This window comes from Siphateles boraxobius, unplaced genomic scaffold (assembly GCF_051911475.1).
Source record: "Siphateles boraxobius isolate OS27281-9 unplaced genomic scaffold, OSU_SipBor_1 6, whole genome shotgun sequence".
Taxonomy (NCBI): Eukaryota; Metazoa; Chordata; class Actinopteri; order Cypriniformes; family Leuciscidae; genus Siphateles; species Siphateles boraxobius.
In genome coordinates, this window is record NW_027509186.1 from 8,885,642 (window position 1) to 8,912,508 (window position 26,867).

Here is a 26,867-nt window from a genome sequence, read left to right on the forward strand (position 1 = left end):
GAAAACGCCTTGCGTTTAGTTTAAAATAGTTTGAATGTTGATACAATGTAAAGTATTTGCTCTGGCTCTTGTTTTAAAGGATTTTGTTCTGTTGCTGTGCTTGTTGTTGCCGTCTGTTGTCGTTGGTCCTGCCCCTCCTCTACTGTGATTGGACGGCTGGGTAAAAAGTGACTGTGATGGAAAAAAAACAGCAAGCGATCAGCGCTTCGCACGTGGCTGCCGTTTTTAAATACATGACACTCCCATTGAAAACAATTGAAAAAATATGTCGGCCTTAGGGGGAAAAAAAACGTTTTAGTGGACAGACGGCCTTAGGGCACGTTTAAATAAAAAATATATTTATTTATTTATTATTAATTTAATTCATTTATATATAGACGCTCTGGAGAAAACAGTGACGTCATCGTCCAGCTCGGTTCAGTTCTCATATAACGGTGTCAATGCAGGCAGATCAATAATATTGTTGAATATTAAATTAAATGGTACTATGGTGTCTCTGATTTTAAAATGTTTTAGAGATTGTTTTACTTCAATACATTTACTTCATTATATAACGGTAATTACTTAACTATAAAGAAATACTTGTTTTGTTCAAAAGAAAAAAAAAGAGATGTAAGTTCAGATTAAATTTAAAAGAGATTCTTCAAGGTAAATTCACTCTTTTTGTACAGCATCTTAGGGAAGTCTGGCAAATGTACCTCAGCTGTGAGAGTGGCACTGAGCCAGTGTTTACTGGCTTTGCTGGAGGTAAGTACAGTATAATTTTGTATTCCAGTAAAATATTTAAAAAACGAATAGTAAATGGTAAATTTACTATTTTAAACAGTACTATTTTATAGTATAACAGTGAGTTACATCATCTTTCGAGTCCGTGTAAACAGCTGTTTCCAAAAGAGGTTTGCACATGTAGTATGTGTACCTGTTCACTTTTCCCCAGGTGGACCCTTGCTGTAAGTGGGCGACGCTGATGCTGAGGGACGAGGAGCTGCCCGTGTCTGTGGTTCTCTCGGCTCATTTAGCAGATCCACATCAACACGTGTGCATGTTGGCGGCACTGTCTGTGGAGAGGTGGGCTGAGCTCAAGTAAACGCTCATATAACCTCTTCTGCGGCTGAGACTGGTTTCCATTATAACATGGGCTTTTAAATTCTAGCTTGTTCCTTAAAAATGGACTGGAAGGCAAGATGATGCTTCCTATGAAGAACCAGCAGACGGCCTTCGAGAACATTTACCTCAAGGCTCAGGAAGGAATGAGCGGGCAGGTATGACTCTTTTACCGTCATTTGAACGTCTAAGGTAATAGTCTATTTATATGCAGTCTTACAATGATTATGCTGACATGTGAAGGATATAGTAAATGGCTTAAATAGTGCTACCCCAATTTTGAGTTACTCTCATTTCATTGTCCATTCTTTGTCAGCGTTGTGTAAGCTTATTATGTGCACTTTGTGCAAAGATCTGACTTCTGTGAGAATTTTCTGAGAAAAATCTAAATCCAACACAGTTTACCAGAAATTAAAGATAAACTTATTTATGTCTAGACTCCCCTATTTAATTTGTTCATCAGAAATATATATATATATATTTAAATTTAAATGTTGTTCAAATGAATGTGCTATGAAATTTTATTTTTTAATAATTCGTTGCCCATTGCATCAATGCATTTTGATGCATAGAGAAGTTGAATCAAATGACTTAAGATATTAAAATACGTTTTTGCACTAAGGGCGAAACTCACGCTATACTGGGTTTGATCTTTACCTGATTATAGGTCATTTATGGCATAACCAATCCAATAATTATGGAAAAGACTTGGGTTGTTACAGCACTAAAATTTCAGTAGCTGATATTAATACCAGTAAGTTTTCAAGATTCTTAAATCCTATTGAACATATTAAATAAACAAAATTAATTGTGTAGAGCTTTTACAAGTAATTATTCAAGTAAATAGTCAGTTATAAAATAAAGAGCACAATTTACAAACAGTAGAACAACAAAAAACAAACAAACAATAGAACAGATATAGAAAGATTTTAAGTGAACAAACATCTAACATCTTGTAAACATCTTTTACAACATGTAAAACATCTTAGGTTAGTTGTGGTAATAACTTTGACATCCTAAGAATAGACTTCTAATTCCTTAATGTTTGATCTGTACCTGATTATAGGTCATTTATGACATAATTAATCCAATAAAAAGACTTGTTTCAACACTCAAATTTCAGTAGCTGATATCAATACCAGTGAGTTTTCAAGATTTTTATATCCTATATCCTATTGAACATACTCCGTTATTTAAAAAATTACATATTAAATAAACAAAATTAATTGTGTAGATTTATAAATGTTGAATTAAAACAATGTCATGTAGCAATCAATTATTAATAAGTTTTTACAAGTAATTATTCAAGTAAATAAAGAGCACAAATTACAAAAATTAGAAAAAAAACATTAGAACAGATATACAAAGATTGTAAACGCTCTTATATAATATATCTATAAAAAAACAAAACACCTTATGAATTTTTAAACTAAACCATCTTTAGTTTTGGTTTTGACTTGGTTTGACATCCTAAGAATATACGTCTAATTCTTTAATGCTGTTGTTTTACAGAAGAGCTGTCCTTCAGAAGACTTGCCCGACGAGACCTTCAATCGACGGGCAATCTTGTTGAAAAGTGTGTCTATGGTGATGTCCTGCAGCCCCGTGTGTGAGAAGCAAGCCTTGTTTGCTCTCTTTCAGTCCTACAAGGAGAACAGCATTGATGAACAGCTCATCAATAAGGTAAAGATATTCAACACTGAACGCTATCCAAATGTATCCTCCATGAAAACGTTTTTCTGTGTTGACTTTGCAGGTGCTAAGAGGTGTGTCCCGGTCGCTTGGGTACAGGGACTCGAAGAGTTTAATTCACTCACACCTATATTACCTAGTGGCCGAGTGGCTGAACCAAAAACAGTCCGACTCGAGGTACACACTTCAGTCCTTCCCCTACACACTGCTGGGCTTCTGCAGTCTGGACGAGTTTTACAGGTTTGTGCTCCTGACATCTTGTTTACAAGCCTGAATCTCACAAAAAAATGCTAGTCATATTTCAGCCCAAATCAAAATAAATCATATTTTGCATACATGGTATTTGAAGGCTATTTTTTTAATTATTTTCATGGCAATTGAGCATATGCACGGAACGTTCTTAATAACTTCTGCAATAATATAAGCCAGCTGGAAAATGTCCAGTGAAATGTCACTTGTTGGTGTGTCTGTATCTTCAATGTCCTCGGGTAGCTTTAACAGCATCAATAGTGTAATACTTAGTTTATAATCAGAATATACGCACTTCAATAGTCAGGCCTAGCATGAATTTAGTTAGAAAGACGCGTCCCTCAGTGTTCCTCCTCAGCAATCATAAAAAGAGTCAACACTGTAAATGAAAGATTTATTGTACACTTTAGTTCGATTTATTGAACAAAATAGGAGTTTTCCTGACAGCTTCTGTGAGTATAAAGGGAGAGCATGGTGCTCGCTTTCTGTGTAATTCATTCGCAGTTTGAAGAAAAGTTTTCCTGCTTCATACTTCACTACAGAAAAGTGCTAAACCTTGACAAAATTGATTTTTAAACCTAGGGATTTTATGTTTAATATTTATTCAAAAGCAAAACATGTAAAAAAAAATATATAACAGATAATGGCTAATAGGAGCCAATAAATGGTCCTCTGCCGCCATCTACTGGCTATAGTGGTAATTAATGTATTTTTATTTACCAATAAAAGTGTTTTCTATCAAATATTGGATTTCCTACATCTTAAAACGTTTGGTTTTACAAATGGGGACATTTTTGGTCATCACATAAAAAAAAATTACATTTGAAGTGGAAAAAAGTTGCGTGTGTGTGTATGTCCAAATACATACTTATTCTGTATTCGTTCTTATTCAGTATTTATTCTGTGACTGTTTCTTATTCCAGCATTCCCATTAGTTTTAAGTCTTTATTGCAATCAATAAAACTGGTTTATTGGTAAGTGTGATAACTGCAATAAAATGTAAATCAACATTAAAAAGTCAACTATTGATGATTTTGTGTCTATGTACAGAATGACAGCAAACAGTTCACCAGAAATGCCCAAGCTGGCTTATCTAAAACCAGGAAGTAACCATGCTTATTGTCAATTAATCATTATCATTTTAAAATTTTCATTGCAAAAATACTACATTATAGTAGAAAATTCTCAGTATCAGAACACGTTCAGAAGTTTTTCGCCCGAGTTCTTCTGTAAATATACTATATTGTACTCTGTTGTATATACTGTAACTATGTTTTATAATATTAGGTCATCCTACCATGTGCTGATCCCGCACCTGGTCTTCCTGAATGACTTTGAGGAGGTGAAATCCATTGGGAATCTCTTGGCTCAGGACTGGAAGCAGCTGCTGGCTAACTGCTTCCCCAAGATCATGGTGAACATCCTGCCTCACTTCGCCCTCGCTGGGCAAGACACCCATGTGGCCCTGCAGAGAGAGAAAGCTCACAGGGTGTACGATATACTGAAGAACAGCAACTTCCTGGGAAAACAGGTGAGGATACAGTTGTGTTTCAATTCATTCAACTCATATTTAGTATATTACTGATCTACACTTCAACTCTATCTTTCTGTAGATGCAGTTGGTACACAGCTCAAGAATGATTTATATACACAGTTTTCTTTTTCCTTCAGCAAATTGACAGTTTGATTTGCAATAACCTGGCTGACATTGTGGTGGAGCTGTTAATGACACTGCATGAGACTGCAGGAGGAGCGTCTGCGGATAGTGGAGACCTACAGAAATTTACTGGGTGTGTTTATTTCTTATCATGTCTCCTTGCAGATCATTAAAAGGATTATAACATGAGGAATCAATATTCATTGTTTATTTGAGATAAAAGAGAGTGAATACACTATGAAAACATACTGAAACTTTGAGAATTTTCTCACTGAAGCCCCTTCCACACAGAGATTACGGAAAATACACGGATTATGTGTCCCGGGATCGTTTGATTTGGGTTAATTCACACTGCCATTGATTTTCCGGAATCTGTGAGTGTGTTCACACACATCCCGTTAAGACACGTGACATGTAAATACGCGTCGAATACATGTTGTGGTACAACAGTGGAAGTTTGCATTTTTTTCCGGATTCGGTCGTACACTAACGTTCCACAAAGCTGGCGAACGATCTCCGCTTCATCGCGGAGAGTAAGGAGCTCCCCGGTCTCTGCTTCATTCCAGTTTGCAGACATTTTTCGGTTCTTTCGTTGTTTTTGACGAACACAAACTTTCTTTTAAGTCGCACGATAACTACACTATTGCGGTGGCACGTGCGTCGTCATCACTACGATACACACCTTACGGCATTGGTCCTGACTCCTGGCTTTTGTTCACACAGGGTGCGTTCCGGGACTGATCCCGGCAATGTTACTAGGTCCTCATCCCGGCATCGTTCCCGGGACGTGTTTGCGTTCACACAGAAGACACTCTAGCAATTTTATAGCAATTTCCCAGAATCACCGCGCTGTGTGAAAGGGGCTTTAGTGAAAAAAGCTGTTTCCATCCGCCTATTTTTATGCAGAAAAAAACTAGATGGAAAAGGCAAGATGCAAAAATGAAAAAAACAAATGTGCATAAAAAGGTATGCACTCAAATGCTCATCCAGCATTGACAAATTCACTGATAATTCCACTTGGAATTTATTATATTATTGCCAACCTATATGAATCATAAGAAATTTCATAAACAAGTTATATTTTTGTAATAAGAGAGTTGGATCCGTATGGTGTTCAGTATATATGGTGCATCCCTACTTAACAGATCATTAAAAGGATTATAACATAAAGCAATCAATATTCATTGTTTGTTTGAGATAATAGAGAGTTGATACACTATGAAAACATACTGAAACTTTGAGAACTTTCTCACTTATTAAAAATAGCTGTTTTTATGCAGAAAAAAAAAACGCTTGATGGAAGCTGCAAGATGCACATAAATTAAAAAAATTAGCATATGCCCTCAAATGCTTATCCAGCATTAACAAATTCACTGTTAATTCCACTTAGAATTTATTATATTATTGCAACCCTATATGAATCATGAGAAATTTCATAAACAAGTTATATTTTTGTAATTAGTGAGTTGGATCCTGCGCCAAACCCCCCATTCTTCAGCTCATATGTGATCAAAGCCACGCTGGATTACCTGAGCAAATGCCACAGTGCCAACCACAAGTCTCTAGTCTCCATCCTGTCAAAGACTCCCGTGAGCCTCACACTCACATTTCCATATTCATATTTCCCCTGAGCTACCATATAAATGTGCAGCAAGTGCATTGGTGTCTGTCTGTGTTTGTTCTGTTTGTTTCAGATGTCCATTCAGAGGATTCTCATAGCGATCTGTCAGAAGGCTGCCGAGACCACCAACGCCTACGAGCGGCACCGCATACTGATGATGTACCACCTGTTTGTGAGCCTGCTGCTCAGAGAGGTGAAGGACGGGCTGGGCGGAGCATGGGCGTTTGTGCTGCGGGACATCATCTATACACTTATTCACCACATCAACAGCAGGTCTGTTCACACACACATTAGGGCTGTTTTAGGACCCTATCATATACCTGGTGCAATGCAAGTGTGTTTTGCTAGTTTTAGCCCGACGCAGTTTTCATTTTGACGTCCTGCGTCACCTTGTTTAAATAGCAAATGCATTTGCGCCAATTTGTGCGCCCATGGGCTGCTGGTCTGAAAACGAGGTGTGCATTGTTGGTGGATTGCTATTTTGAGGAAACTGAAATAGACTGCGCCATTGACCAACTGAAACCTGGTCTAAAGTCAGTGGCGCAGTATTTTTTTTGTTATTTAAAGAACGTTTTAATAATGTGTGCCTATAAGCTTATTTCATGCAGCCGTTATTTTGAAATCGAAAGCGAGGCTCGGGTGGGTGGATGTAACATCCGCTTGGATGTTAATATCCAATATAGGATGTGTAGATATAGTTCGTTCCTGCTTATAAAAAAAAAAAAAAATTATAAATTATTTTCACTGTATATAGTCTAAAGTATGAAAGAAATGTATGTAAATTTTTAGAATAACTAATTTATACATTAAACACAACAATACGCCATCGCATTCGCGACTCTCTTATGAATAAAGGCGACACTTCCGGTTTTCTTCCCACCGGAGCCTCGCTTTCGATTTCAAAATAATGGCTGCGTGAAATAACCGCCGTATAGGCGGGTCCACAACGCGCATACACTCTGATAATTACACATACAGGGACGTGCAACAGCACACAAATATGCCAAATATTAAAAATAAAAGGATAAAAATTTAAAATATTATTATTGCGTACGACGTGTCCTGTAGATGCTCTTTAACTTCGCGCACGAGCAGATCCGTTTCCTCTCTAGAGAAGCGTTCAGTTTTTCCGCTTGCAAATTCCGCCATGTAAATAGTGAATCCGCCACGGCGCGAGCACAATTGACTTTTAAAGGGAATGGGAGATGAGACTCTGATTGTTTTATTGCACGTTACGCCCAAAACACACACGTTACTAATTAAGAGAATGGGCACAAAAGACCATGCGCCGGGAGCGCCGACCATTTGTCCCGTAGTTAAACTAGCAAAAGTGGATTCAGACTCGCCTCGCCCTAAGTGCACTTGCGCTTTAGACCATGTGCTTAGATCCTTAAAATAGGGCGGTTTGGGTTATCAGCTCGATGACAAATGAATAACTAGTAGTCATTAGTGGGAGACAGGTTGAGAAACAGAGTCTACAGGCTGATTTAGCTGGGAATGACTGAGCTCTTGTGTTCTGCTGCAGATCATGTCCTCAGGATGAGGTGTCCTCTCGCAGTTTGTCCCTGTGCTGTGAGCTGCTGTCGCTGGTCTGTCAGATGGCTGTTGAATACTGTGATGATGCTCTGGAGAGTCACCTGCAGGTCATAGTGGCCACTCTCACTGCACAGGTCACCGAAGAGTCTGCCATATCTCAACAGGTGAGAGAGAACAGAGACATTATTATCTTTAAGTCACAAACAAGTGCAGAGGTTCTCAACTAGGGGGCTTCAGCAAATGTCCGAGGGGCCTCAAGATTACTTAAAATGATTCAAAATAAACAAGTTTTAAGATAAAACAATGTCTGAAAAAAATATTCAGCTCTTCAAACTTCTAGAATTCTGAAATTGGATTCTTTTAATCTTTATTATAATTGTTTTAGTGATTTATTGTAATCGATGGACACTCCTAGTATCTGAAATTATGTGGGGGAAAAAAGTGTTTGAAAACAGCAGATGTACCACAGGAAACCTATTACCATAAAAACAACATTTACTTTTGTGTATTTCAAATAAAGCCTTTTAAAATACAGTTGAAGGGATAGTTCACCCAGAATTAATATTCTGTCTCATTTACTCACCCTCAAGTTGTTTCAAACCTGTATGAGTTTCTTTCTTCTGAACACAAAAGAGAATATTTTGAAGAATGTCGGCAACCAAACAGTTGATGGTTACCGATGGTTAGTATCTTTTTTTCCCCATGCTATGCAAGTCAGTTGGGTCCAATGGGGTCCATCAACTGTTTGGTTACTGGGTTGGAACAACATAAGGGTGAGTAAATGATGACAGAATTTTTGGGTGAACTATCCCTTTAAAGGCCCATTTTTTTTTAGTTTTGGGCCCAAAACATCTGGCCACAAGAGTGTGTGAATTTTTAAGCGATAACACAAAAAAAAAAACTAAAATATCAAGGATTTTTAAAATGATGATTTCGGACTTGGAAAAATTATGGAAATTATTACAATTTAATTAATATAATCTCTACAAAATGTGTTTAAAAATAAATTTTCAGAAATCATGGAATTCAACGACTGGAAAATAACTGATTGGAAATATCTAAATATATTTGGAAATTAATAACTGAAATATAAATGTTAATTGAAATGCTTTTTTGTCATTAGGGTTTTAAGTCACTGTTAAGTTTCTGTTACGAGTCGTGACACAAGAGGTGGATGCAAAACTGAATTACAGTACTGATTTAAAGCGAGGGTGACCAGACGTCCCGTTTTTCCCAGGACAGTCCCGTATTTCAACTCTAATTTTAGAGTCCCGACTTATTATGAAAAAATCATGTTTTGTCCCGTATTTCATCGTTAATATATATATATATATATATATATATATATATATATATATATATATATATATTTTTTTTTTTATATATTACAGTTTTCGTTTTCGAAAGGCTACTCCCGTATTCCAATCTGGTCACCCTATTTAAAGCACATTAAGGTCAATTACGATGTTAACAGTGTTCACCAACAAAATAATATAATTTTGAAGTTTACAAGTGTGCATGATTTGACTGATTATTCATTATATGACATGTTGTACATGCGGCTGCTTTTAGGTCCTCCGTCTGCTAAGGTTCCTAGTAATAGAAAACCCAGAGAACAGCATGTTGAGAAAGTCCATTCCCCTGTTGGAGCCTTTCCCGGACCGACCAAACTTCAGAGAGCTCAGAGCCGCCCAACATGCCCTCAAGTACAGCTCTGGAGCCTTCACTCTCAGACAGGTCAACATCTGTTCTTTTTCAGAAATGCTGCGTAGGCCCACATTATTTAACATTAAATGTGCAGTAAATGATTTCTGAGCAATGCTGTTGAAAGTGGATTGGGCCGAGCAGCACAACACTCTTGTAGCCACTCAGCAGAAGGGGGCGTGTCCACTCATGATGGGGGAGGGGGAGAATGAGCCAATCAGCAGTAGGGGGTGTGTACACTCATGATGGGGTAGGGGGTAGAATGAGCCAATCAGCAGCAGGGGGTGTGTCCACTCATGATGGGGGAGGGGGGAGAATGAGCCAATCAGCAGCAGGGGATGTAGCCACACATGGTGGGGGAGGGGGAGAATGAGCCAATCAGCAGCAGGGGGCGTGTCCACTCATGATGGGGGAGGGGGAGAATGAGCCAATCAGCAGTAGGGGGCGTGTCCACTCATGATGGGGGAGGGTGAGAATGAGCCAATCAGCAGTAGGGGGTGTGTCCACTCATGATGGGGGAGGGGAGAATGAGCCAATCAGCAGTAGGGGGCGTGTCCACTCATGATGGGGGAGGGGAAGAATTAGCCAATCAGCAGTAGGGGGCGTGTCCACTCATGATGGGGGAGGGGGAGAATGAGCCAATCAGCAGTACGGGGCGTGTTCACTCATGATGGGGAGGGGGAGAATGAGCCAATCAGCAATAGGGGGCGTGTCCACTCATGATGGGGGAGGGGGAGAATGAGCCAATCAGCAGTACGGGGCGTGTTCACTCATGATGGGGAGGGGGAGAATGAGCCAATCAGCAATAGGGGGCGTGTCCACTCATGATGGGGAGGGAGAATGAGCCAATCAGCAGTAGGGGGTGTGTCCACTCATGATGGAGGAGGAGGGAGAATGAGCCAATCAGCAGCAGGGGGTGTGTCCACTCATGATGGGGGAGGGGGGAGAATAAGCCAATCAGCAGCAGGGGGCGTGTCCACTCATGGTGGTGGAGGGGGGAGAATGAGCCAATCAGCAGCAGGGGGTGTGTCCACACATATTGGGGGAGGGGGGAGAATGAGCCAATCAGCAGCAGGGTGTGTGTCGACTCATGATGGGAGAGAGATTTGAAGAATGACTGTAGAAAGAGAGATGGCTGAGAGACATTACAAAAGAGAAAAGGTCAGAGGAATATCACTGGGTTATGGTCAGGCAAGAGCTTTAGGACTAGGGATGTACCGATACCGTTTTTTCAGAACCGATCTGATACCAAAAATTCTAAGTATCGACCGATCCGATACCAGTGCAGTTTTTTTTAAATCAAGTTGAATTTCTATAAGTCTGTTTGTTGAACTGATAATCACTCTTTTGTGTGTTAAACACAATCTAGTGTATAGACAACTTCATTATAAAGAAAAACAACAAATCAAAAATATATGATCATAATCTATGACAAAAATGCTATTATAAACTAGATTAATGGATAATTCAGCAGTAAAAGTTACTCTAGAAAATTTATGAGAGCGCAATAATTGTATAAAATCTGAACATTTAGTGAAATAAACATTTAGGGGGGAACAAATAAGAGACAATAAGTGTAGCACTAAATCTGGTAAAACGTTACACATTGCTCTTTGTATCGTTGTAAAAAACATTAATGAAAAACAAGTATATACTAACTATGATATTAAGACATATTTTAAATGTATAGCGCAGCTGTTTAATGAGTCAGCAACATATGATAGATAGGACAAATTTCAGTTACTGTGCGCGTGAAGAACAACTATAGTGCTCTCTACTCCTGTGTTCTGATCTAACAGACGGTAGAAAGTGATTAAGGTACAGCAATAAAGTCCAGCAAGTTAAAGTCATTTTATGCGAAACCATAGAGCTTTATCTAAAGATCAAGTATAATAATATTAACATTGAATCATCTTGGAGAGAGCTTCATCATGTTGACTGTCATAACCGAACGCGTCGCGCTGTTTGATGCTGAATGGAGAATGACTGACAGCCGTAGCAGAGGGAAAAGTTTACGTGATCTTGAATTTAATGACTTAAATATTAGTTTCTATCTCAAATTATACTATAGAATGGCTTCACAACACTTATAATATAGTCCATGAAAACTTTATGGTGCTTTATAATGTTTTTGTGCCTTTTGTGGGGCTTAACAGTAACACAGAATAGTATACGCACAATATCGGATTTGTATCGGTCTCTTCAGACCGATACCCGATCCGACAAAGAATGGGAGTATCGGAGCCGATACCGATACTGAGTCCTTTTTTAGGAGCCGCGTTTCTATATAAATTTTTTTTTTTAAACGGACGCTGAGGTTTTGTTTCTACTCCATACATGAGTAACATTGGTGTTGCTGTTTCGCAGAATCATTATATGCTGTTGTTGTATTGTTAGCTATAGTAACAGGACAGTTTTGAGTGTCATGGTTTGTCTGGAGCTGCTGTGCAACAAACTCTTGCTTGTATATGCTCTTGTATACTGTATGTTCATATTTTGTTCTTGTTATTTGTTTGTCATCTTTGCATTATTTGTCATATTTTGCTTTCCTTCAGCTATGATAAAGAGACATCCACTCTTGCATTGCATCTTCATGCAGTTTGTGGGCGGAGCAATGAGGGCAGGGGTGTGTTTGTTTGGGTTGTTTTCAAATGTCAACAGTCAAGTCAAGTCATCCTCATTTATATAGCGCTTTTAACAATGTAGATTGTTTCAAAGCAGCTTTACAGAGATAAAAATATATTTTAAGGTAACAGAGATTGGTTTGGTTTCATAGTGGTTCTTGAAAAAAAAAATTTCCAGCTAAAGTTAGTTTTGATTGATTTACTTTCGTCTAAATGATCATTTGTTATTAAATTAGGGGCCGCTAAGACGACACCGTTCTCTCTAAACAGACTTTAAACGTGAACCTGTGATAGACGCTGATGGCGTTCACATGCGCATTAAGAATTGATTCTATAGTTATGTGCGTTTGAATATATGTGCGCAGGTTTGTAATTCCTTACAAACCATGCCTAAACAAACTACTTGTCTTGTCTATAAATTTTCATGCAGAATTTTATTTTATCTTATCACTTTGGGTAGGTACGCGAACCGAAAAATTCCACAACGCTTTATCTGTAGAGTGGTATAGGGATCCTCCACAGGGAGAGGCTAGTTGGCACTTCAGCACTGCATTGGCATCGGATCCAGGCGAAAGTCCTTCGTCAGATCTGGAAACGGATTGGATCCGGCAGGCTGTGGGAAAACCGCAAAAGACGAATAAACAAAGACACTAAAATTAGCGTAGATGCCATTCTTCTTATGATGTAACGAGTACATCAGGATTTAAGGGAAGTGTTCCCAGTTCCGGCTGACCTAATCTAAGCAGCCTAATATTGAATTATAGAAGTCTATTGAGTGTTATGTAAATGCTAGGTCAAAGAGATGTGTTTTTAGTCTAGCTTTGAACTGACAGACTGTGTCTGCTTCCCGGACAATGTTAGGAAGATTGTTCCAAATTTTTTTGCTAAATAGGAAAAGGATCTACCGCCAGCAATCGATTTAGATATTCTAGGTATTATCAACTGGCCAGAACTTTGAGATCGCAATAGACGTGAAGGACTATAATGCGTTAAGAGCTCGCTCAAGTACTGGGGAGCTAAACCATTTAGTGCTTTGTAAGTAATCAGCAATATTTTAAAATTTATACGATGTTTAATAGGGAGCCAATGGAGGGTTGACAGAACCGGGCTAATATGGTCGTACTTCCGGGTTCTGGTAAGAACTCTAGCGGCTGTTTTTTGAACTAGCTGTAGTTTATTTATTAAGCGTGCAGGGCAACCACCCAGTAGAGCATTACAATAATCTGGCCTTGATGTCATGAACGCATGAACTAGTTGTTCCGCATTTGTCAATGAGAGCATATTTCGTAATTTAGATATATTTTTAAGATGGAAAAATGCGGTTTTACAGACACTAGACACGTGACTTTCAAATGAAAGATTGGTATCAAAGAGCACACCCAGGTTCCTAACTGATGACGAAGACTTTACAGAGCAGCCACCAAGTGTTAGACGGTATTCTAGGTTATTACGTGTGGAAGTTTTTTGTCCAATAATTAGAATCTCTGTTTTTTCAGAATTTAGTAGTAGGAAATTACTAGTCATCCAATTTTTGATATCAACTATGCATTCCGACAATTTTGTGTATTGGTGAGTTTCGTTAGGTTTGGAAGAAATGTAGAGCTAAGTATCATCAGCATAACAGTGAAAGCTAATTCCATGTTTCCTAATGATATCTCCTAAAGGTAGCATGTACAGAGTGAACAGCAGCGGTCCTAGTACTGAGCCTTGTGGTACGCCATACTGAACTTTTGACAGATAAGACATCTCTTCATTTACTGCTACAAACTGATAGCGGTCAGATAAATATGATTTAAACCATGCTAATGCAATTCCACTAATGCCAACATAGTTTTCTAGTCTATTTAAGAGAATGTTGTGGTCAATGGTGTCAAATGCAGAACTAAGATCTAGTAACACTAATAGAGAGATACAACCACGATCGGATGATAAAAGCAAATCATTTGTGACTCTAATGAGAGCTGTCTCAGTGCTATGGTGCGGTCTAAATCCTGACTGGAAATCCTCGCAGATACCATTTCTTTCAAGAAAGGAACACAGTTGTGTGGATACTGCCTTTTCTAGTATCTTTGACAGAAAAGGTAGATTTGAGATCGGCCTGTAATTGACTAATTCTGTAGGATCAAGTTGCGTTTTTTTAACAAGCGGTTTAATCATAGCCAGCTTAAAGGTTTTTGGTACGTATCCTAGAGACAAAGACGAATTATTTATATTAAGAAGAGGATCTATGACTTCTGGAAGCATCTCTTTCAGTAGTTTAGTCGGTATAGGGTCTAACATACATGTTGTCGATTTAGATGAATTAACGAGTTTGCAAAATTCTTCCTCTCCTATGGCAACAAATGAATCAAATTTTACCTCAGGGAGACTATAATGCACTCCCTGATGTGATGCTGTAGTAGAAGGTTGCATAGTTATAATTCTGTCCCTAATATTATCAATCTTATAAGTGAAGAAGTTCATAAAGTCATTACTGCTGTGTTTCTTGGAAACTTCTGGGCTTGAAGCTTTCTTTTTCGTTAGTGTAGCCACTTTTTCAAATAAATACCTTGGATTATGTTTATTTTCTTTTAATTGGGTTGAAAAATAAGCAGATCTTGCAGCTTTTAAAGCCTCTCTTTAAGCAATCGAGCTCTCCTTCCATGAAATCCGAAATACCTCTAGTTTTGTTTTCTTCCAGTTGCGCTCCATTTTTCTGGCTGCTCTCTTAAGGGCCCGGGTGTGCTCGTTGTACCATGGCGTTGGACTATTTTCTTTAATCTTCTTTAAGCGCAATGGAGCAACTGTGTCTAAAGTGCTGGAAAGGAGAGAGTTAAAAGTTTCTGTTGCAATATCAAGTTCTTCTAAGCTACCTGGGATGCTGAGATGATGAAACTGATTAGGAAGATTATTGATAAAGCAATCTTTAGTGGCAGAAGTGATAGGTCTAACATACTTGTAACACGGAGTTGGCTTTGCAGCCTTGGCTAAATGTAATTTACATGAGACTAGATAATGATCTGAGATGTCGTTGCTCTGCTGCAGAATTTCAACAGCATCAACATTGATTCCATGTGATAATATTAGATCTAGAGTATGATTACGACAATGAGTAGGTCCTGACACGTGTTGTCTAACTCCAATAGAGTTAAGAATGTCTTTAAATGCCAATCCCATTGCATCTTTTCCATTATCTACATGTATATTAAAATCACCAACAATTAGGACTTTATCTGCAGTCAATACAAATTCTGATAGAAAGTCAGCAAATTCTTTGATAAAATCTATATGGTGCCCTGGTGGGCTGTATACAGTTGCCAGCAGAATTCTCAAACTTGATTTATCGTTTACATTATATATTTTTACATTAAGCACCAACACTTCAAAAGAAGTATATTTAAAACTAGATTTTTTAGTGGTTTTTTGGATTTCCAAATTCGGGGAACAGACACAGTCTCTATATGATGATATCTAGGTGAAAGAGGCTCTATGTGATGGGATTTATCTGACCTTGGTGACGCGAGGCCGCTAGCAGACGGTCGGTTTAGCCAGTTTGTCTGCTTCCTGACCTGAGCCCCAGATTGTCATGTTTTGTCTCTAAGACTATGAGCCAAATTACTAGAGAGAAGAGCAGTACCATCCCAGGAGGGATGAATACCATCTCTTTTCAACAGGTCAGGTTTGCCCCAAAAACTTTTCCAGTTGTCTATGAATTCTATATTATTTTGCGGACACCACTTAGACAGCCAGCCATTGAGTGATGACAATCTGCTAACTATCTCATCACTCCTTCGAACAGAAAGGGGGCCAGAGCAAATTACAGTGCCTGACATCGTACTTGCGAGTTCAAACACCTCTTTAATATTAATTTTGGTGATCTCCGACTGGCGGAGTCGAACATCATTAGTGCCGACGTGAATAACAATCTTAGAGAATTTACGATTAGCATTAGCCAGCACTTTTAAATTTGCTTTGATGTCAGGTGCTCTGGCTCCTGGCAAACATGTGACTATGTCGGCTGGTGTCCCTATTTTCACGTTCCGTGTAATAGAATCGCCAATTACCAGGGCACAATCAACAGAATTCTCAGTGGGTGTTTCACTGAGTGGGGCAAATCGATTTGTTGTGGTAATCGGAACGGAAGAGTGGTTTTTTGATCCGCGACTAGAGCGATCCCTCACTGTCACCCATCTGCCTGGCTGCACAGGCAATAATTCAGCCGGAACCGTACATGTAAAGAGTTTACTATGCTAGGCGCATCCAAAATAGAATCTAAAGCTCTAGCACACTTACTATCCTCAATTAAAGTTTGGATGCGTGTTTCTAATTCTGAAATCTTCTTCGTCAGCCTGACTGTTTCCTTGCATTTATCACATATAAACCCTATATTGCCGACGGGGAAGGCTATGCTAAACATGTAACATGAAGTGCAGGTGACACTAACAGGACAAGACATTACTCACCGTGTTTGTTGACTGATTCTTACTCACCTGGGCTTTTTATGAACTCAGAGGCGCGGGCGCGCGAGAGAAAAACAAATAAATAACTGAGCGCACGGGTAGCGCGTTAACAGACTAACGTTAGCGAGTTACTAGCGTTTTGTGCTAACAATAACGGAAGCTAGCGATGTCAGGTTAATCTGAGATGTTGTCTAAGCTGTATTTAGTAGTATAAACAACTAGAAATGGTAGTAAATGATGGTTCAAAACAGAAAGAAATACAAAGCTAATAGGGGGCTTAGACGGAGCTTACAGCCTCGAAGCAAACAAAACGCAGCAGGCAGCTAGGCAGACAGGAGCAATCGATCAGGATCAGGAACAGCAATCGATCAGCAAGAGACAAGTCTGAGCTGACTTTCAAAAACAGTGTTTTTCAGAAATCACTTACTGCACCTTTAACGTCTAAATATATCTACATGTTGCGTTGTGGGATTATAATGAACTAAATTTAATTGGAGAAGTTTATTTTGAATGAATTTGAAATTAAGTAATTTATAATTGGTTGATGATCCTAATCACAGTTGATATGGGATACGGCTTAACATTGACAATTTGTTCTTATTATGTAATTCTGTTATTATTAAACTTTGTTTTATGTGCCTGTTCCTTCTATTTTTCTGTCTATTGCAGGAAATCGAGCATTTTCTGTCTGTTACGTCTTGCGATTCTTTGCCCTTGGCACGTTTGGAGGGATTGAAAGATTTGAAAAGGCAACTTCACAGCCACAAACAGCAGATAGGACAACTCTTGAAAGAATGCCATGGTCAGAATCACATTATAATATTTTATGCTACCATCAGATAAAGGTGCTATAGCTCTTTATATATTTAGCTCTACTAGCACTGTCTTAATAATGCTCATGTTCATATCTGATATTTGTTCAGCCGATCCTGCCAGCTGTATTCTGGTTAAGCTGGTTCTTAACCTTCTTCAGCTCTGCAAAATCGCAGCTAACCACCCTGGTGGAGGAGACATCCTGAGTAAGTGCTTTCTCTGTTGCCACACACATAAAGACCCCATTGAAATTACTTAAAGGATTAGTTCACCTCAAAATGAAAATTTCCTAATAATTTGCTCACCCCAATGCCATCCAAGATATCCATGTCTTTCTTTCCTCAGTGGAAGAGAAAATAAGTTTTTTGAGGAAAACATTTCTGGATTTTTCTTCGAATAATTGACTTTAATTGGACTTTGAAGTCCAAATCAATGCAGTTTCACAATTGTTTGGATTGAGCTGATCTGCAACGCGCCGGGAACTACGTCATCACGTTGAAAGGTCAAGCTCGATGTCGCCGGCGGAAGTACCGCCCCACTGTTTACAAAGCGACCAATACAATTTGAACTATCCTCCTTCGCACGGTCGAGTGGGGCGGTACTTCCGCCGGCGACATCGAGCCTGACCTTTCAATGTGATGACGTAGTTCCGGCATGTTGCAGATCAGCTCAATCCAAACAATTTGTAGGTAAAAAGTGTATATATATATTTTTTTTAATTGCCTATCGTTTCGCGAGGTAAGACCCTCTTCATCAGCTGCGATCGTGCACAGCATTTTCAAGCACTTCAAAGACCTTTGAAACTGCATTGATTTGGACTTCAAAATGCTGGTTGCCATTGAAGTTCATTATTCGAAGAAAAATCCAGAAATGTTTTCCTTAAAAAACGTATTTTCTCTTCCACTGAGGAAAGAAAGACATGGATATCTTGGATGGCATTGGGGTGAGTAAATAATTAGGAAATTTTCATTTTGAGGTGAAGTAATCCTTTAACTGGTGCGGTTTTTTATGAAATGTTGATGAATGTCCTGTTAAAGTTCGAGCAGGTCATATTGAACCATGAATTGTGATGATCAAAATATTTACTGTTGGTAGTCAGTGGCAGGTATTTTTATAATTTGCTCCTCAGAGGCCGTTGGTCGGTGCCTGGGAGAACTTGGGCCAGTTGACCTGTCATCCATTGCATTGCATCATGGGAAAGACCAGCTGTATGCTAGAGCAGCCCACATGTTCAAAGATGTTCCACTTCAGTGGATCTTCATCATCCTGAATTGCATGGACAATGCACTCACACATCACAGGTACTTCATCACTACTTCTTTTAGCAGATCTTACATTTTCACTGGGGATGCACGATATATATCGGCCACCATATCGGTATCGGCCCATATATGTTCATTTGTAATGTTATTGTTGTCGCCTCGATAAGAAAATTTGTCCGATAAATAACATATTATTTCCTTTAGATGAACACTGTTCGTCATGATGGTTTTAATTTCTTGAAATGATTGGAATCACTTTAAAAAGGAAAATACAGTTCAGTGCAACATGTGCAGCGCAAGTCTGTTATATAGGCGACATAACATTATAATGAGAACATAATAATTATGTGTTTGAGATGTGGCTTGTCATTTGAGACTTTTGTTTTTGTAATCAGGCTCTCAAAAATTATATTAAAATTTGGATTTAGATTTATTGGCCAATAGATCGGTTATCAGCTTTTAGAGTTATCGTACCGGAATTTTTTTTCATATCGGTGCATCCCTAACTTTCACACTGTTCTTGGATCAACTTCGTGACAAATTCACACGAAACAATTTCTAGTATTTGCTTTCTAATAGTATTTATTTTGAATGTGTCTGCATCACTTACATCATAGTTTTCTCTCTCTCTTTTATTTCAGTATCACGGTGCGTCAGGCTGCTGGTGTGTGTTTAAAGGACATCTTGGCCACACAGTCTGGGCTTGAATTCGGAGAAATGTATAAAAGTAAAAGGGACCCTTTGCTGGCATACCTGAACCCCTTCCGCTCTGCCAAGAGACGGGCAAGTGTCTCACATCTGCATATGTCTACATGAAATCCTTCTTATGGACACTTGATTCCAACTGCACGCTGAATATTAGTGAATTGATGAACTATTAAAGTACCTCTATTATGCTACAAGTAACTTATTTTGTTTTGATTGGTCTACTCTGCACTGATTGGTCAGATGGCCCAGTCTGTTATGATTGGTCTACTCTGCTCTGATTGGTCAGATGACTCAGTCTGTTGTGATTGGTCTACTCTGCACTGATTGGTCAAATAACTCAGTCTGTTGTGATTGGTCTACTCTGCTCTGATTGGTCAGATGACCCAGTCTGTTGTGATTGATCTACTCTGTACTGATTGGTCAGATGGCTCAGTCTGTTGTGATTGGTCTGCTCTGTACTGATTGGTCAGATGACCCAGTCTATTGTGATTGATCTACTCTGTACTGATTGGTCAGATGGCTCAGTCTGTTGTGATTGGTCTGCTCTGTACTGATTGGTCAGATGGCTCAGTCTGTTGTGATTGGTCTACTCTGTACTGATTGGTCAGATGACCCAGTCTGTTGTGATTGGTCTGCTTTGCACTGATTGGTCAGATGACTCAGTCTGTATTGATTGGTCTATTCTGCTCTGATTGGTCAGATGACTCAGTCTGTATTGATTGGTCTACTCTGCTCTGATTGGTCAGATGACCCAGTCTGTTGTGATTGGTCTACTCTGCTCTGATTGGTCAGATGACCCAGTCTATTGTGATTGATCTACTCTGCTCTGATTGGTCAGATGACCCAGTCTGTTGTGATTGATCTACTCTGCTCTGATTGGTCAGATGGCACAGTCTGTTGTGATTGGTCTGCTTTGCACTGATTGGTCAGATGGCACAGTCTGATGTGATTGGTCTACTCTGCTCTGATTGGTCAGATGACCCAGTCTGTTGTGATTGGTCTACTCTGCTCTGATTGGTCAGATGACCCAGTCTGTTGTGATTGATCTACTCTGTACTGATTGGTCAGATGACCCAGTCTGTTGTGATTGGTCTACTCTGCTCTGATTGGTCAGATGATCCAGTCTGTTGTGATTGATCTACTCTGCTCTGATTGGTCAGATGGCCCAGTCTGTTGTGATTGGTCTTCTCTGCTCTGATTGGTCAGATGACTCAGTCTGTTGTGATTGGTCTACTCTGCGCTGATTGGTCAGAAGATGGCCCAGTCTGTTGTGATTGGTCTACTCTGCTCTGATTGGTCAGATGGCCCAGTCTGTTGTGATTGGTCTACTCTTCTCTGATTGGTCAGATGACTCAGTCTTTTGTGATTGGTCTACTCTGCACTGATTGGTCAGATGACTCGACATGTCTTCAGCACGAATCAAACTCTTCCAGGCCTCAGCTACAACTACAGTGTTTGAGGGTTAAATTAGACGTTGTTCGAGGGCCACCAATGAAGACCATAGACTGGCATTATGCAAATCTATTACAAATCCACATAGCAGGAAGTGAGACTGGCTTTATTGATGACTTGTTTCAGTCAGTTCAGAATCGGTTCTTTCTTCTAGGAGAAAATAATCTTTGAAACTTTGCAGACTTTTTACATTCACAAACAGCCATATTACACACTGCATGAAAGGTAATATCCGAAAAACTATAATAGAGTTACTTTAATAAACAAATGATTGAATAGAAGGGGTGTAACAATATATTGTGTCACAATATATCGCAATACAAAAATGCAACAATATGTATTGTGGATAGTGACAATATGTATTGTGGATAGTTCACCCAAAATGAAAATTACTGTGCGTGAAAAACAGAGTTTTAGTGTAATTACTACATTAAACCACTATATATAATGTTGAATATAATGTATAATAATGCAATGGGGGAATATTTGTGGGTCCTGATAATACCAAATCTCTTACGTTACCAGTAAAAAGTGTCCTACATTATTTTAAATATATCTAGCCAGTGAGTGCAAGCATATTTGTCTAAAATAATTCTGTATTTTCAGCTTCATAATCATGAAATTGTTATTCTGGTGTCTCTATTGTCCTGTGCTTTGGGTTTCCAGCACCAAGTCCAAGCCTATTAATTTACACACACAATGTAATCCAAATTTAGCATTTTAATCAACACTACTTTTTTTGTTAACCTTTTATCATATGTCTTGGAATATCGCAATAATATCGCATTGTGAGTTCTGTATCGTGATATGTATCCAATTGTGACGTGAGGGTATCGTTAGTGAATAGATATTTTAATAAATAAACCTTTAAATGACAACAAAAATAATACCTGCAATAATAAAAGTAGGGCTGCATGATATTGAAGAAAAATGCGATATGCGATAACTCATTAAATAATGCGATATTCGATATGCGATACGATAATGCTTAAAGTGTGTAAAATAAACTTAAATTATATTTAAAATATATTTAAAATTATAAAACCTACATACGTGTTTCACATTCCTTCTGTGACAAGAAAACATCCCTACAACTTCTGAAGTGAACAGCAGTGTTTTACTGTAGCATAAGAAGTGTTATTTTAACATCAGTGTAAACCACAGGGTTCAGGGTTTCTGGAAGGCCTACATAGGTTTAGTTAACAACAGAAACTGAATAATCAAATGTAAAAATAAAACACTGCTTAGTTTTCTCTGTCTTAAATAAATATATCCTAAATCTTATTAAAGCTACATAAGTTATTTAGCCAAGAGCAGTGAGTGATTTTCACTTTGTCTTTTGTTCATGATCCCAGTTATTGCAAGCCGTTGTGATATGCATATTGCGATACATACATTTGCGATATTTCGATAATTTCGAATTTCTAAATAAAAGTAACCCATACTATGGTCCACACCTTATAGGACTGATCTGGTCTTTTGTACAGGAGCCCATCATGACCATGGAAGTGAGCTCAGAGTCCAGAGACCGGCTGGACAGCTCGGACCTGTGGTTAGTGACACCTGGTGGACACAAGGACTGGTTGAGGAACCTTTGTATGGCCCTGTTAGACAGTGGAGGGGTCCGAAATGAAGCTCTGCTTCTCACCAGACCTTTATGTGAGGTACACTGATGAAAAGGTTGCTTTACTTTGGTGATCCAGTGTATAATGCTGATGTGTGTTTGTCTTAACCAAAAGCTTTAGTTTAAACGGAAAACAGACTTTAAGCAACTTCTTTATTGTTGTAGGTGAACACAGATTTTTGTCAGAGGATGCTGCCACTCTTTGTTCATGATATTCTCCTGGGAGATGCGGAGGGTTCCTGGAGGCAGCTGTTATCCACACACATCCAGGGTTTCTTCAGTCAGTACCGCAGACCCTACAGCCCCACCAGCCGCCCCACCACCCCCATGCTCTCCGATTCAGGTGCAAAACCATGTTAGTCTTCATTACGACAATAGCAACTTGCTCTGCTGCAGTGCTGCCTTATTAGAGATTCTCTGTTCTGTTCAAGTGAGCATTTTTTCTGTTTTAACAGGGAGCACTATTGATGTTGCCAACCAGAGCCATATAGACAAAACCTCTCTCCGCAGCATGCTGGCAGTCATAGACTATCTCAGACAGCAGAGCCGCCCAGTGGCACCTGGAAGGTTGGAAAAAGTTTCATTTCTATCAAATTCTGTGTGGCCAAAGTATATCATTATTATTAATGCTCTTATTTTGATGTTTTGAATATGCATGCCCCTAGGGGTGGCAACATTTATTGGTGCTTGAGAGTTTTGCGTGAGTATTTCCACGCAGATTTTGCTCATGTTCAAGTTAGTCAAGCAATTTCGGGGTGCTGATCCACAGAAAGCTGCTTGGTTTTAAAGCGACTTATGTGTGAGCAGTGATTTATACATTGCTATGTATAATGATCGACAATGATCAATGTGATCAACAGAGTTTTTTTTGCCTGCGAAATTATATATATATATATATATATGTATATATATATATATATATATACAGTGTGTGTATATATATATATAATGATTTCCATTACACGAGAGTAGATGTTAAAACTTCATGCTGATTTGTACTCGGCTTTCGCCAAGATAATCACCAACTAAGACGTAGCTTTACAGTAACCTATGCTTCTCCATCCATTCTTTCCATCTGGTGACGTGAATTTTCTGTCTGGTGTTAATACAGTGTATTGCGCGTCAGCACACACAACGGCTGCAACCACAGTGCGGTCCCCCCATAACAACCCTCTGGATTGAGCTGAGTAGGGGACATCTCTAGGGTCTTCAAGTGGGCACCTTCCGTCCTCAGTGTTTCGTCGACTAGCCCACGACACCTCAAGAGGGCTCGACAGTGACTCTGGCGTCCCAGAGTCACCCCCTCCGTCCCCCACTCAACTCAGCCCAGCTTACTGACCTCTACTTCCCTCTTGCTGCTGAGACCTAACCACAATCTCACAATCTCTCCGCAACCCAACCATACGCGCCAACCCGTTTGACTAAGGCTGTCGAGCCCCACTGGTGCGTTAATATGCAGTTTCAGTGGCAACGGTTCCGTATGGCATACCACCTACCGCAAAACACAATATCTGCCCAACCACCCGTCATTCACGCAATATACACAGGAACGTAATGACTGTAAATACTACACAACCTCTACAAATAAACCAACAGTGCTGCTGAGACCTAACCACAATCTCACAATCTCTCCGCAACCCAACCATACGCGCCAACCCGTTTGACTAAGGCTGTCGAGCCCCACTGGTGCGTTAATATGCAGTTTCAGTGGCAACGGTTCCGTATGGCATACCACCTACCACAAAACACAATATTTGCCCAACCACCCGTCATCCACGCAATATACACAGGAACGTAATGACTGTGAATACTATACAACCTATACAAATAAACCAACAGTTGCTGCTGAGACCTAACCACAATCTCACCGCAACCCAACCATACGCGCCAACCCGTTTGACTAAGGCTGTCGAGCCCCACTGGTGCGTTAATATGCAGTTTCAGTGGCAACGGTTCCGTATGGCATACCACCTACCACAAAACACAATATCTGCCCAACCACCCGTCATTCACGCAATATATACAGGAACGTAATGACTGTAAATACTATACAACCTATACAAATAAACCAACAGTTGCTGCTGAGACCTAACCACAATCTCACAATCTCTCCGCAACCCAACCATATGTGTGTATATATATATATATATATATATATATATATATATATATATATATATATATATATATATATATATATAGCCGCGTTTCCACCGAAATTACCCAGTTCAATTTGTCCCAGGAACTTTTTTCCCCCCAGACCTGTTGCTGTCTGCGTTTCCACCGCAATCTAAAGTACCGTGAAGATTAGGCAAATTGCCCGGTGTTGTAGGACTGCGTGCTACCTCTGGATTTCATCGTCTGAATTTAAGCTTAATAAAGTCTGAACCTCGTCGCTGGTCTATCAGTCGTATTTTTTAAACTCTATTGTTGATTCGAATAGCAAACAACTGTTACTGCAAATAAAATAAAATAAAATGCTGTGTGGAGTCAGCCAATCAGCATGGAGCCAATCATAATGGAATTATGCTTAGGGCACCAAAATGGCTAGCAGCGGTACTGTATGTATATACACACATATATATATATATGTATATATATATGTGTGTGTGTGTGTGTGTGTGTGTGACGGTAAGGTTTTTCAGGATTCTTTCATCTATAGAAAGTTATAAAGAACTGTAATTATTTGAAATAGAATCTTTTGTAAAATTTTAAGTTTTTTAAGTCTTTCACTTTTGATCAATTTAATGTGTCCTTGTTGAGAAATGTTGATGACTTTCAGACAAAACAGGAATAAAGGACATAAATGTAATATACTGTATGTACTGTGTACACAATTTAATATTAGCTATGTTTCCAACCACCTACTTTATAATGCAGATTTTATGATGTTATATAAAAAAACCCTGGATGAAAATGCCAAAATGCGCATATATTCTCAATATCTCACACGATTGCGTTCACAAACACTAGGTGTCCGCCTCCGAATGCAAGACAACATTTTATTGAGTTTATTGCGTTTCGTCTGTCGCTCTAAGACGCAAGCCATTCATGATGTACGAAAAAGAGCCATAGTGGCTTTCCCTGATGACAAAAACCTCCGTTTTTATTAGATATTTGCGTCAATGTACCAGAAAGTGGTGATTTTGTTCTCTTGAACAAATGGGTGCTTTATTCACAAATGTTTTGGGAAATATTTTAGTTTTTCAAATTAGTTAAATTTGTAACATTTGGATGGAAACATAACTGTTGTTTGTAAAAAAAAAAAGGAAAAAGACAAAAGTAATAGACCTTGAGAGTGTGTCACTGGGCCAAAAGTGCCCGTAACGAAAGAAACTCATTTGAGGAATTTAATATGATTAATATGCTATACATTTGCTGATTGTAGTGAGGACAGAACAATATTTTCTGTGCGATACCATGATTCTGCTTTGTTGAGTATTTGTAATGAGACCTGGTTTAATAGTTAAAGAAATAGTTCACTTAAAAATGAAAATTGTCATCATCTACTCACCCAAACCTGTATGAGTTTCTTTCTTCTGCTGAACACAAAAGAAGATATTTTGAAGAATGTTGGTAACCAGACAGTTGATGGACCTACTGTGTAAGTCAATGATGTACGATGTACTATTTGCCTTTTTCCTACTATGGAAGTCAATCGGGTCCATCAACTGTCTGGTTACAGACATCCTTCAAAATATCTTCTTTTGTGTTCAGCAGAAGAAAGAAACTCATACAGGTTTGGGTGAGTAAATGATGACAATTTTAATTTTTAAGTGAACTATTAATTTAAAGTACATTGTTACATTGTAAAGTGCATTAATTGTGATTTAAAGGTGCATTGTGTAATATTTCTGAGGATCTATTGACAGAAATGCAATATAAGATCCATAACTATGTTTTCAGTGGTGAATAAAGACCTTGCATAATGAACCGTTATGTTTTTATTACCTTAGAATGAGACATTTATATCTACATAACCGCGGGCTCCCCCTTCTATGTTTCTAGCATAGCCGACAGCGAACACACAGCGCTACAGAGCTCGTTCATCACTACCTTGAAAAAGAAGTTTTCAGTGGTGTATAAAGACCTTACTTAATGAACCGTTTTATTTGTATTACCTTAGAATGAGCAGTTTCTGTCTACACACACCGTGGGTTCCCTTACATTGAAATGCGCCGACATGTTTCTACGGTGGCCCTAAACTGACAAACGCGTTTCGTTACTATGTTGCTCTTCGTGCAAGGAAGCAAGCTTAGTTCAGCGAATAAAATATTCGCAATAACATATAGTTTTACTGAATAATTAAGTAAACATAATTTCTTAATTTATCCTTGCAAAGAAACCTCATTGCTGAACTGGCTACTCTCTGCGGTCTCAGA

At 38.9% G+C, this 26,867-nt stretch overlaps 1 protein-coding gene across 1 annotated transcript in view; it reads left to right on the top strand.

Moving 5' to 3' along the window:
• atm (ATM serine/threonine kinase) overlaps positions 1-26,867 on the top strand; it is an 82,715-nt gene that overhangs the window by 27,449 nt on the left and 28,399 nt on the right. The window contains exons 20-37 of the mRNA XM_077207614.1: positions 672-747; positions 938-1,068; positions 1,154-1,262; positions 2,617-2,787; positions 2,861-3,036; positions 4,333-4,576; positions 4,717-4,835; positions 6,165-6,291; positions 6,397-6,596; positions 7,849-8,023; positions 9,432-9,596; positions 17,296-17,428; positions 17,550-17,645; positions 18,569-18,740; positions 19,343-19,484; positions 22,349-22,525; positions 22,651-22,828; positions 22,941-23,052. Coding sequence (XP_077063729.1) covers positions 672-747; positions 938-1,068; positions 1,154-1,262; positions 2,617-2,787; positions 2,861-3,036; positions 4,333-4,576; positions 4,717-4,835; positions 6,165-6,291; positions 6,397-6,596; positions 7,849-8,023; positions 9,432-9,596; positions 17,296-17,428; positions 17,550-17,645; positions 18,569-18,740; positions 19,343-19,484; positions 22,349-22,525; positions 22,651-22,828; positions 22,941-23,052 — 2,703 coding nt within the window. The remainder of the gene's footprint in view (positions 1-671; positions 748-937; positions 1,069-1,153; positions 1,263-2,616; positions 2,788-2,860; positions 3,037-4,332; positions 4,577-4,716; positions 4,836-6,164; positions 6,292-6,396; positions 6,597-7,848; positions 8,024-9,431; positions 9,597-17,295; positions 17,429-17,549; positions 17,646-18,568; positions 18,741-19,342; positions 19,485-22,348; positions 22,526-22,650; positions 22,829-22,940; positions 23,053-26,867) is intronic.